Source organism: Lynx rufus, unplaced genomic scaffold (genome assembly GCF_022079265.1).
Source record: "Lynx rufus isolate CCGP_SWC_20201006 ecotype Redwood Valley unplaced genomic scaffold, mLynRuf1.p SCAF_4, whole genome shotgun sequence".
In the NCBI taxonomy this organism is placed as follows: domain Eukaryota; kingdom Metazoa; phylum Chordata; class Mammalia; order Carnivora; family Felidae; genus Lynx; species Lynx rufus.
This window is the reverse complement of record NW_025814856.1, coordinates 86,703,059-86,716,196: the sequence shown is the minus strand read 5'-3', so window position 1 is coordinate 86,716,196 and position 13,138 is coordinate 86,703,059. Positions and strand designations below refer to the sequence as shown.

The following is a 13,138-nucleotide window of genomic DNA, read 5'->3' as shown; positions in this document are numbered from 1 at the left end:
GGTATCTTTGGGACAGTTACTGAGAAATTAGAAAGGCAGCATCCTGGCCTTGTGGTAAATTTTTATGACATTAACTACACAAATCCCATTTAAACTATATGAAGAGTTCTGTAGGGAGTATTTTATGCCACTCTTTATGGACATTAGACCCCAATTCAACGTTAAAATGGTATGTAAGTTGTTATAAAAATCTTTTTGCTAAACAGGTGATTTACTGTTCTTTCAATGGAATGGTGGTGTTCTTGATTTTGCTGTCAGAAGCAATTAACATGCCGTACTTTAATTTTATTAGTTGAATGCATGACCTGCAATGGGGAAAGTTATCGAGGTCCCATGGATCATACAGAATCAGGCAAGATTTGTCAGCGCTGGGATCGTCAGACACCACACCGGCACAAATTCTTGCCAGAAAGGTAAAATACCACCAAATCGTGCTTCCAATGATTCTTTTCACAAAGTGTTATTTGCTCCATGACAAACTGCTAGAGAAATTCTCCTTATATTATGATTTCTGGATAGTCTTGGGGCAAAGGGACTTCAGACGAGGCATATGAGAATGCTGGCCCCACCTCTGACCGGTCTCTGCTGAGGAGACTGAGTCCCTGAAATCAGGATGGTCGGAAACACAGGAGCATCAGTGAGAGGCAGAAGGGGAGCACTAACAGAAGCTTCCTCTTTCCCTTCCATGGCAGGGAAAAGACAGAGATCCATTAAATAATGACCACAGTCCAAGCTATGGGAGGAGGCATTATTGCTAAATACAGGCCAATGTCCTTCTAAAGCCACATCTTCAATGACTTAGGTAAAGTGGGGTCACCTGTGTGACACCATGACATAGGTCATGCCCATAGACAGGGAATGAAAGATGGAACAAACAATTCTTTGGCTGCTTTATCCTAGTGTGTTTTGAAATCGCCAGTCTGGAGAAGTCAGGCAACCACGTCTACATTTCTCCTCAGGAATAGGTTTTGAGCTTAAATGGTTAAAAAAAAATATGTCTACTATGGCTCATTCCTTTCACATGAAATATTTTAGTTGACAAAAATGTCTTTATTTTTGTTATAAAGAATGAAAATACAATTGTAAGGGAATTTCTGTTTCCATCTTTCTGAAAGGTGTTGTTCTTATCTTTTTGTTTGTTTTTCTCTTAAATTAAACCGCGTGTGTGTGTGTGTGTGTGTGTGTGTGTGTTTAAGTGAATCTCTTGTCCTTTCAGTGAGTGCAGGAGGAATATGGTAGCAATTAAAATCAAGTCACCAATTCAGGACCCTGTTAATTTAAAGGGAGGAGGGTACAGAGAAAGTGGTGTAATGGAGTTTCTCTCTCCCATGGTGGAGGTGAGGGCATGACCTAGAAGGGCTCTATTTTCAAAATTGATCTATCATTAGTAACAGGACTATTGAAACCTAACTTTCAGTTTGAACTTTAAGCCTGCCCCAGAAAAAGACCTGTTTTCTTAATGAGCAGGCTACATGAGGTCGTGTTTATGTAATCTGTCCTTAACTGGGCTTTGTGAGAAGGGGATTCAGTTTGGGAGCTCAACCTGGTGGACAGGTACCAAATGAATCTAACTTATTAGCAAAGGGATGTGTTCTATACTTACCAGATATGGAAGCTAACATACGCAATAGTTGATAATCAGCAGTTCTTGTAAGGTAACAGGAAATCTCTTCTTTCCCCAGCTAGTAGTATCCAAGCTCCGTCGAAAGTTACTTTGTGAACTGAGGGGTGGGTGGTGCTTCCAGGCAGATTTACATGACACTTTTCTTGGTGTGGTTTGCAGATATCCCGACAAGGGCTTTGATGATAATTATTGCCGCAATCCTGATGGCAAGCCGAGGCCATGGTGCTATACTCTTGACCCTGACACCCCCTGGGAGTACTGTGCAATTAAAATGTGCGGTAAGTTAGGGTCAAATTTATTGCTTCCTTTTCCTCTCAGCCTGGATCTAAGCAGGCGATTATTAGTGAGACAAGTTAACAACTATTTTACTTGATGCTTTAATGGGTGTAGGCTTTAATATTTTAGGAATGCATTCCATAATTCTATCCAAGGCTTTTGAATTTTCAGAGTCATTGTTTTGAAAGAGATAAGTGTGCAAGTGAACACAAAACATTTATACTTATGATGAAGGCCTAAACATTCTTATGTTATTTTAAAAAATATACACAGGGGGAGAAAAAAGATCAGGGACTGTGTGCAGTATCATAATGTCATTAGGGCCTTAAAAGCTAGGACCTTAGATTTTTACCTTCCAACCTGGTATCCTTTCCATACCTTTCTTCCCCAGACATAACATGAGCTGTCAGCTGACTGTGAGCCTCTTCTGGTGAACAACAGAGGCTGCGGTGAAAAATAACAAGTCTAATAGAAGAATCTCAGAGACATCTTTAATCTCTAGTAGCTGATCCCCACCCCTCTGGCTGACCTCGTACGCAGCCTGTATTCTGTTCAAACCTGTCTTTTAGCTGTACTGTGGTCATTTTCTATATACTGGCCTTTACCCAACACTCCTGAATTTATGGTAAAAGCTTCTTACCTCACTTGCTTTATGGTAGCTCTTTAAATCTGTATGTTTGGTCCCCTCCTCCATGGTTAACTTACACAGTTTCACTCTTTGAAATAATACTGGATAGTTAGATATAGGCATGCTTTAATTTCTATGGGTACAAGTCTTATTTTTTCAGCTGGATCCTAAAATGCTCTAAGACTAGTAGAATTCCATGACTTTGCTAAGGTATAATAACATTGGAGATGGGCTTGGCAGCATAAAGATATGCATATAGAGAGGAATGTACAAAGAGAAATAATCTACGTAAGATAAGGTACCAGCACCCTGCATGATAAGTGGACAGTTATGAGGATAAGAATAGGTAGTTGCATATCTTCCTAGAGCAGCATGATGGGGATATCCCTTTGAACAAACCTAATTCAACATTATTCACACTGTGATACTGCCAAGGTAAATCTCTCTCCACCTAGACCTGCTAATAAGAGGAAATGTTTTGGACAACTCAAATAAAGCCCATAGAAGGAGGACACGTCTGGCATGTGTGAAATAACCGCAGACTCTGGTAGACCTGCAGTGTGAATGCAATGTTCTAAGGAAACTGAATTATCTGTTTGGTCCCTTGGCATAAAAGATGACTTCTGTGACAGTGTTTCTCTGTATAGATTGAAGTAGTTCCACTCATTGACTTCTAAAATCTCATTAATCTTCCCACCATTTTAGACTACTTAGATACAATAAACCAACTGTTTCCCTTCCGTTTTGTGTGCACAAATGTTTGCTTTTAGGCACTCCTGTAAATTGTCTCAGGAATAAGATCAGTATAAATACATACACACAGACACGATCACATGCATAATGATCTGCACATTCACTGTTGCCCTCCTATTCTTTTCCAACCAGTATTTGGTGATTTTAAAAGACACTGTGAGAGAAAAGAAATAAAATAAATATGATGCTTCCTAACTACCAGATAGATTTCTTTTTCTCTTCTGTCCAAAGAAGTGTTGGCTAATTATGCAACTAACATGCTGTGATTCAGATGGCTTTGTTAAACAGAGAATCGTGTGTATAGGATGGTAATGCTAAGAAAATGGTAGTAGAACATGTAAGCCAAACCCATATAGTGAAGAATAAAATCATTTCTTAAGCATGGAGAATATTTCAGAAATATTTCATTACAGGAAAGCTTTTAGTTTGTAAAAGTATACATGGAGACTATACTCTTATTCAGATGAATGGAAGTTGATATTCTGCAATTCTGGAAAGCATAAGAGATAAGGTTTTGTGAATATTCTTGCTTACATTTATAGCAAAGCATATAATGCAAAAGTAAGACATTTGGTGATGCTTTCAACTGTAGAACAGGTTTATATTGCTGCATAACAATTTGCCAAAATGTAGTGGCTTAAAACAGTACACACTTATTATGCCATAATTTCTGTGGGTCAGAAGTCCAGGCATGACTCAGGTGGATTCTCTGCTTAGGATCTCACAAGGCCATGACCCAGGTGCCCGCCAGACCTACTCTCTCATTTAAGACTCAGTATCCCATTCCAAGTCCAGCAGTTGTTGGCAGAATTCTTGTGGTTACAGCATGGAGGTCCTCAGCTCCGAAACACTGCCTGATGTTTCCTGCTCTACGACCCTCTCCACAACAGAGAATTTTACTTCTTCAAGGATAATGGCAGAGTTTTCTGCTAGTTTCAGCCTCTGACCTCTACATTCTCTTTTATTTTTTTTTAATTTCTTAATTTTCAAAATTTTTCTTTATTACACAAATCCTCTAAAAGCCTTAACATTAACTTCAAAATTTAACAATAAATCACAAGATATTTTAGGAAAGAATTTTTGTTTGTCAAGGAGATACAGGGACAAAACAATAGCATGGAATAGGTGTAATATAATGTAATAGACATTTTGAATTTTTTTTTTTCAACGTTTATTTATTTTTGGGACAGAGAGAGACAGAGCATGAACGGGGGAGGGGCAGAGAGAGAGGGAGACACAGAATCGGAAACAGGCTCCAGGCTCCGAGCCGTCAGCCCAGAGCCCGACGCGGGGCTCGAACTCACGGACCGCGAGATCGTGACCTGGCTGAAGTCGGACGCTTAACCGACTGCGCCACCCAGGCGCCCCAATAATGTAATAGACATTTTGAATAGCATGCCACTTGAATATTCATGTGCAATAATGGCAATTTCTAATTAAAGGGCAATAGTTATTTTAAAGCTCTACATACTCTTTTAAAGACTCATCTGATTAGCTCAGGGCCACTTGAGGTAAGCTCCCTTTAATTAACTTAAAGTCAACTGATTAGGGACCTGACTTATACCTGCAAAATCTCTTCACTTTTGTTGTACAACATAAGCTGGTTACAGAAGCCTCCAGATTGCTGTCTGTGAAGCCCTCGGGAACACAAAACTCTCATAGGGGTCTGTGGACATGGACAGCTTAGAGGCTCAAATTCTAGCTCTTTTACTTCCAGATTAATTCTTTCCCCAAATCTTCTGCTTGAGATGTACATGTTACTAAGGAGTTAGTCAAGTTCAAAATCTTACCTTCTCATTCACCATTACTCTTTCTTACTTTCCCAAATAAAACCAAACTGCCCATCCTTCCTGAATTTTATTTTGGTACATTGTCCTGGGGTGTAAAACCTTGGGAAAACTAAACCAAGAGACCTTTGCAAATGCTATATATTCATGCTGCTTATCATTTATGTACTACTAATAATTACACAACTCTATTTGGAATATATACATACATACGTGCAAGTGTGTTTGTATGTGTGTGTAGGGTACATGTGTATTTATCCCTTAGAATACTATGGTCACAAGAAATTTAAATAAATTTCAAAATATAAAAATCTTTGAGAAAAGTATGATGGGGTTAAGAATAAAAGACTCTCAAACATAAAATACATTAAATTCAAGGGGCACCTGGGTGGCTCAGTTGGTTAAGCGTCCAACTGTTGCTTTTGGCTCAGGTGATGATCTCACAGTTTGTGAGTTTGAGCCCTGCATTGGGCTCCATGCTGACAGTGTGGAACCTGCTTGAGATTCTCCCTCTCCCTCTCTCTGCCCCTCCCCTGCTCACTCTCTCTGTCTCTCTCTCTCAAAAATAAATAAATAAAGTTAAAAGTTAAAAAAAAATTCAAATAACATTCCATGGGTAAAGTGGAATAGAAATACTAATTCAAGGAGAAAAAGAGTTTGATAATATACATTTATCCAAGAACAGGTAGATATCAAATCACTCCATTAATCTTTTTTAAAGTGCAATATAAAAATTTTGGTGTAAAAATGACAGTAGTTAACATACGCTAGAAATCACATCTTTCGCAACTATTTAAACTTACCATAAAAAATGTGGATGCCAACTTAAAAACATGTGGGAGAACATAAATTTTTGTTTTCAAAATTCTCTTAGTAATGGGAATAAAAAAAACAAAACAAAAGCAAAAACCAACACACCTCCACCAACTGAAGATCACTATATATTTCCAGTAATTGGCAGGAGAGTGCTGAGACAGGAGGCAGGTGGGTCTGATAAGAGCTAATTGGAACAGGCCAGTAATGTGAATTAATGCCGTAAACAGTGAGCATAACAAGGTGAGGAAGGATGTGAATGATACTGAAGAGTCTGAATGTCCAATATGTAATGACAAATTGGATATAGTGGGAAATGAGATAGGGAAAGAGCAAAGTCTTACATATTTCCTAAGTTACTGAGTAGATGATGCATATTTGAGAGAGATGTAACTTTGAGGAGGAAGATAAGAAAGCTGAGTTCTGCTTATGCTGAGATGTAGGTGCTCGATGTCTATGCTAATAGCACATCCAACTTCAGTCTTTTCTGAAGGTCTTGAAAAGTCATAAGTAAATAGTGACAGAAAAAACTTCTCCAGAACAGCAATTCCAGGGAGCACACAGAAAACACAAGGAAGATTGTCGGCCCCTTTTGCATAGGAGTTATTCAATAAATATTTACTGACTAGCTCTCATACCTCAAATTTTTTTCTAGATTCTGGGGGTATAGAAGTGAACAAAACACACCAAGGTCTATGATTAAATGAAATTTCAGAGCACTAGCAAGAACTAGTAAAGTAAAAGCTGACATTGCCGTGACATGGCATATTCACACCTTTCGGAGCCAAGGTTTTGATGACTGCTATCTGTTCCTTTTATTTGTTAAAAGCTGGATGAGCCACAAATTAGTTCCTGTCACTTTGCTCCCAACCTTTTAATCTTAGAATCAGTGGATGTATCCCCGAAAGTGAAGGATGAGTGTTGCTCATCACCTGACAAATGTGGCCAGGACAGGCCTTCTCAGTAAACCTTTGCACCATGTTCCTCAGAAAGCGATTTCTACCCAAATGGCAACAGTTCACAAACATCTTGGCTATATACCTTTTAAAAAATATATTACAGGGACGCCTGGTGGCTCAGTCAGTTAAGCGTCCGACTTCGGCTCAGGTCATGATCTCATGGTTCGTGAGCTTGAGTCCCACATCGGGCTCCATGCTGACAGCTCAGAGCCTGTAGCCTGCTTCGGATTCTGTGTCTTCCTCTGTCTCTTCCCCTCCCCCGCTCATGCTTGCTCTCTCTCTCTCTCTCTCAAAAATAAATAAACATTAAAAAATTTTTTTTAAATATATTACAGTTGTATTTGACAATTAATACCTCAATAAAGCTGAAAAACGGTTTCAAAATTTTATGAATAGACTGTGTCCTTCTGAATGCATAGGGAACAGTATAATGTGCATGTCTAATTTTCTACTAAGAATCACTGAATCAAAAGCACAGGGGTAGAAAAGAGGGAATTGAATACTTTAAAGTTGCCGTAAGGTTTAATCATACTTAAGCTCTGGAACCACACGTGATGTAGTATGGAGTGGGCAGATCATCTGAAGGGACAAGTTTAAAGTCCAGGTGCTGCATCATGAAGCTTTCCATTTCTGAGTCAATAGGGTTTCTATCTCTGTCAATCAGTGCAGAGACTTCCTAAAGGAGGGAATATGAAGAAACTCAAGGGCAGATCCCATCTTCTGGAGGTTAGTTATCCTCATCCAGAGAGACCAGATGCTCATAGTTCTTCAACATCACATCCCTGTACAAAGCCCTTTGAGCAGGGTCCATGCTTTCCCACTGCTTCTGAGAGTATTCTGTGGCCACACCCCTGAATGTCATCCCATTTCTTACTCCTATTTTGTCTTCTTTCTACTCTACCGGGCTTTCTTCTCCAGCAACATGAGCATAGGCAAAGCAATCATTCCAGGGGTCAGTGTCACTCAAATTTAGTTTTGGGTCAAATCCATCATCGCCATGTTGAGGTAGGCCCACTAGGTCCCATAAGGGGAATCATTTCACCAATTTATCCTGAGAAACTCTGAGTTGAGTGAGCAGAACTGCATATAAGTGAATTCTAAAATGGCGGCTTGAAGGGGCTAGTGGGTCTCTTTATCAATCTTCTCCCTTAAAAATTCCATGACCATCTTTCACATGTATTCCACAGAGTGATCTTTGCTCTGCACTATCCACTTCTGGTTCTACCTGGCTATATAACTTTTAACAGATTTCCAAGTATATGGAATTTTAGACATTGCAAATATATAACAAGATTGGGAGTCCTGTATAATACCTGAGTGAAATTCTGATTTTCTTATGGTTTTCCACTATAATAACTTTATATTCTGAATAACAGTTCCATAGATTAGTTCACTGCTTTTTAGAGAGAAATAATAATATTTGTTGGGACTAATTATATTTTTCTGAAGTGAAAATACTTCTCTGGCAATTGAAAAGCTATAATTTGGTTGATTGTCATAGAAAATCTTCTTGATTATTTAAATCAGTTATTCACAAACTTCTTGGACTGAAGATATCTTTACATTCTTTACCATTATTGAGAGCCCCAAATTGTGTATGTAAGCTATACGAATCTATATGTACTGCATTAGAAATTAAAATGTAAATTTAAAGAATATTAATTCATTAAAATAGTGACGAGCTCATTGAATGCTAATAAATACAACATATTTAAAATGAAAACTATATTTGTCAGAAAAATAGGGAGAACAATGGCAGTGTTTTAGATTTTCTGCAAATTCAGATTTTTTTGCAAATTTCTTCAATTGATACCTTAATTAGAAGATGGCTTTGTGTTTCGCATTTGCTTTTGCATTCAGTTTTCTGGAACATTAAACCTCAAGTGCTCTAGGAATTTCACTGTATAAAACACAAATGACATGTTAGAATTGTCCTAATAGAGTGTTTTGATCTCCGAAATCCCCCAAAGGACCTCTGGAACCCCAGGTGTTCCTCTGCAAACAGCTTTTTTGCTACATGTCAGACCTGTAAGGCTGATGTGGTCCCATTAGGATATACATTAACTAGCATATACCTGTTGGATGGTCAAATTGTTTTCCAGTTCTCACCAAGAGCAAATCACCTGGTTGGAGATTTCTATCATCTATCACCTTTTTCTGATTTTCTTCTTTTATCCTGTAGGATGGTCTAGTCTGCTTTTCAAGCTGTCTTTTGTATGACTGATACCACCATTACATCTAAGGTTCAAAAACCTAGAATGATCCTAGACATGATCTTTCCTTCACTCCTCACATTTGACCCACCACTGTCAATTTTATTTTGTATATACCTCTCAAGTCTAGCCATTTCACTCTCTCCTTTTTCCATTAGTGTTATTTTTCTTCTTGAATATTTAAATTGCCTTCTGAAAGGAGATGAATCCATATTCACTAGTTTTTCCCTTCAATCCCTTCTTCATACTAAAAACAGAATGATATAAAAATCTGAGTATATCATTTCCCATCCCTAGCAACACACACACACACACACACACACACACACACACACACCAGTTAAAAACCTTTCAATGATTTCCTTCTACCTTAGAACAAAGACAAAACAAAACCATCTTTTACTTCCCTACCCATATCTCTAACCTCATATACTACCACATTTCTCTCCAAGGTTCTCTATTCCAGCCAGAATAGCTTACTTCCTATGCTTCATATTTTCTATATTCTCATTTATATTTCCTTCACCCCTAACTTCTTCTCTGCCTTGAAAATGTTTTATTCTTTTTCACCCAGTTGACAGCTACTAATTGCTGAAATTTCCACTCAGTTACTATTTCCTCAGTTAGCATTTCTTCATCTGACTTCTCTGACTTGGTCAAATTCCTTAGTATATATTTATACCATAATAAACCTCTCCTATGTGCTTCTCAGAGCCTTGTCTTTACATTTGTTTTTGAAATTATTTGATTAATAGCTCTATCAAAATTTGTAAGCTCCACCAAAACACAGATCATGTCTCTTTTCGGGTCAGCACATTGCCTTAGACAAGACAGGGATTCAACAAGCATTTGTTGAATGAATGAATGTTACATTCCTATATAGTGGTAGTTTTTCATTTGTGTGTGTGTGTGTGTGTGTGTGTGTGTGTGTCTCCTGGAATGTCTTTTATGCTTCTAGATTTTCATATGACAACTTAGCTTTTCTCAGATATTGCCATGCATGAAGATTTGTTTCATGCTTTCTTCCTATCACCTCAACCCATCCTGAACTCATCCTGAGGTTTCATGCTTCCCTGAGATACTTTTGTTCATTTGTTGTTAGTTGTCAGGAGGGCTTTTTCTTTACCAAAAAATAGACATATTTTGTCATGTTTTGCCTTATTTTTCTCCTCCATTTTCTTCTTTTTTTTTAAATTCTAGACACATATGTGTCCAGAGCCATTTTATTTATTTTTAACAGCTTTACTGTGGTGCAATTAATATAAACTGTACATGTTTAATGTATACAATTTGATTGATTTGATCATATGCATATACCCATGAAACCATCTCCACAATCAAGGTAATAAACACATCAATGATTTCCAAAACTTCTTCCTGCCATTACTTTCCTTTTTTTTTTTAATGTATGTGTATGAACATTTAACTTGAGATCTACTCTCAACATTTTTTTTTTTTTTTAGTATACAGTGTCGCACTGTTAACCACAGGTACTATGTTGTTCAGATCTCTAGGTCTCTATAATTTACTCATTTTGCGTAACTAAAACTTTATACCTATGAAACAACTCTCCATTTCAGAAATGTTACCTAGGCAGATCTTTGATAGCTAAGATTTCTATTCAAAGTATTGTTATAGACTGAACTATGCCCCACCTCCTGCCATACACACACACACACACACACACACACACACACACACACAAATTCATACATTTAAGCCTTAATCTTCAGTGTGACAGTATTTGGAGATAGGGCATTTAGGTGGTAATTAAGGTTAAATGAGATCACAAGTGTGGGACCCCAATCTGATAGGATTAGTGGCCTTATAAGTAGAGTAAGAGATCTCTCTCTCTCTCTCTTTCTCTACTGCTTATGAGCACACAGCGAGAACGTGGCCATCTACAAGCCAGGAAGGTACTCTCACTAGAAACCAACTTGGCTGGCACCTTAATGTTTGACTTCCTAGCCTCCAGAATTCTGAGAAATACATTTCAGTTGTTTTTAAGTCTGTGGTATTTTGTTACGGTGGCCCAAGCACACTAATACAGGTGTGTTTGACAATAAATAAAAAGAATCCTTCCTTCTAGTAATCAATCTACACTGGTGTGGTTTTAAGAGAATATCTAACCTTATAAAATTGAGTGTGTTTATATGTTTGGAAAAGAATGTTAGCACATTATTTTCTTTCTTAAAGAAAGCTGTTTATTTCTCAGAACTTGTTATTTTATCCAAGGCTAGAACAGAGATTCATAGAAATGAAATCTCATTGTATTCTGAGTCAGACAAAAACAATGCCATCAATACCCTTTCTCAGGGGAAAGATCTTATACTTGGAGGTCTTTTTCAAGTCATCTTCTAAGGAATAAGAGTATAGAACTGAAGACCTTTCGTGAAAGTCTTGTCTCTTGAGCATTTTATACCAGTAAAGGCTTGGATAAAGTCCAAAGAAAAGTTTCAGATAGGAATTCTAGGCTCATAGGGAAAGCAAACGTGCAAGCAATTTGAGGTTTGTACTTTGGAGTCTTTATACTACTTTCCCATGTCAATTTTAAAACAAGAAGCTCTTTAAATTTTCATTGAGCCTGATCCTGCCATTTGCGGACCAAAGAGCACAAGTCTGTTGATGGGAGAATAGCTTTACACACTGTTCCCAATCTCTAGGGACCACCATAAAGTAAATCCTATGTTTCAGTTGCTCTTCAGTAGCTGAAGTGGGAATAGAAGTGGGTTGTGCAGAAGTATTCCAAGGAATAATGAGGTATTTGTCCAATGGCCTGTGGAGCAACTTGCTCCTAGCTATAGGCAAAGCAACAGCAACAGTGTATCACCACTGGGATATCTAGATTTTGGAGGAGAAGGGGGACTGTAAATGTCAGGGTTTACTTATCCTTCATGGAAAGCTTATGGAACTCTGTGCATGGCTGTCTGTAATATGCATGTGCACTTGTATTCTCCAGTTGCCTTTCACAGACCTCCATCAGGGCTCTGAAGTTTCTCGGCAAAAACTCAGCAAGACTTCCACAGAGAAAATGGATCAGATTCATTATTTGTCATCTTATTCTAGTGGTCTTTCTGTTGGGTGGCAGGATGTCTGTCCCAAGCATCACATAACAGTTAATGTTCATTCTCTCAGAAAATCTATTCAAACCTTAAAGTCCCCACCAGATATTATAGCAATCAGATCATAACACATCCATACCAGCAAAGTGAAATTAATATTCCAAGAGGCACCCATTATATTTGATTATGTTGTGAAAGAACAGTGCAAAATTTCAGTAGTCAATGTTGTTTTTATAAAAAGCATTTCCAAACAGAAAACTTTATGTCACTCATCAAAGAAAAAACATTTCTTCACTCATAGGTCATGAAAGATCATACAACTATCTTTACATGTGCTTCCAAAGGGTGGCCACCACGGGCACACCTGAAAAAAATGCTTTATTTGTGAGGAGCTCTCTTATTTGTGAGTTTCTCAGATTTTTCAGTGTGCTTGGTAGACACCAAATTGCAAAAATGTTTGTATATATGAAGATATACACATGTTGCCTTGGCTAAACTTGATCAACTGCAGCTGATATTTAGGGACGTTTCTGTGCTTCTTTTCTTTACCACTTTGGTCACAGAAGACCTCAAAATCTTCCCTTATTCAGGTCCCATGTTATAAAGTATTAAGTCCAGAGGAATAGCTTTCCCAAAATTTAATAGCTTTTTCCAAATCAACTGGCATGAAACATTTGTTTTGTTTTTGCATCAAGTTTTGGTATTTATACAGTAGGACAGGTAAAGGAGTCTATTTTATTACAGTTCAGGAATAATTCATCTTGTTTGAGTAGGAAATATGTATGTAGGCAATAAAGAAGGAACATTTGTATCACAGTTAAATGGTCTATGAAAAATCATTCACATGATCCTCATCAGATAATATGTGTTCAACAGTTGTATGGAATTTCATAATAACTTCTATTTAGTGGTGAAAATTATTTAGTTACCTTGTTGTACTAATATATCTTTTTTTGGCCTATGATATTTATTCTATACATTTTCACCAGAATTATATAGCTTTTCTTTATGAAGGCACTTTTA

At 37.6% G+C, this 13,138-nt stretch overlaps 1 protein-coding gene across 7 annotated transcripts in view; it reads left to right on the top strand.

The window, feature by feature from the left end:
- The window catches only part of HGF (hepatocyte growth factor), an 85,173-nt gene that overhangs the window by 23,892 nt on the left and 48,143 nt on the right, over positions 1-13,138 (top strand). For 6 of the 7 annotated variants that reach the window (XM_047094840.1, XM_047094839.1, XM_047094838.1 and 3 more), the window contains 2 exons: positions 293-413; positions 1,784-1,902. In XM_047094840.1, the coding sequence (XP_046950796.1) occupies positions 293-413; positions 1,784-1,902 (240 nt within the window). Of the gene's footprint in view, positions 1-292; positions 414-1,783; positions 1,903-2,291; positions 3,712-13,138 lie in introns of those variants that run through there. The other variant, XM_047094843.1, reaches the window with a different exon arrangement.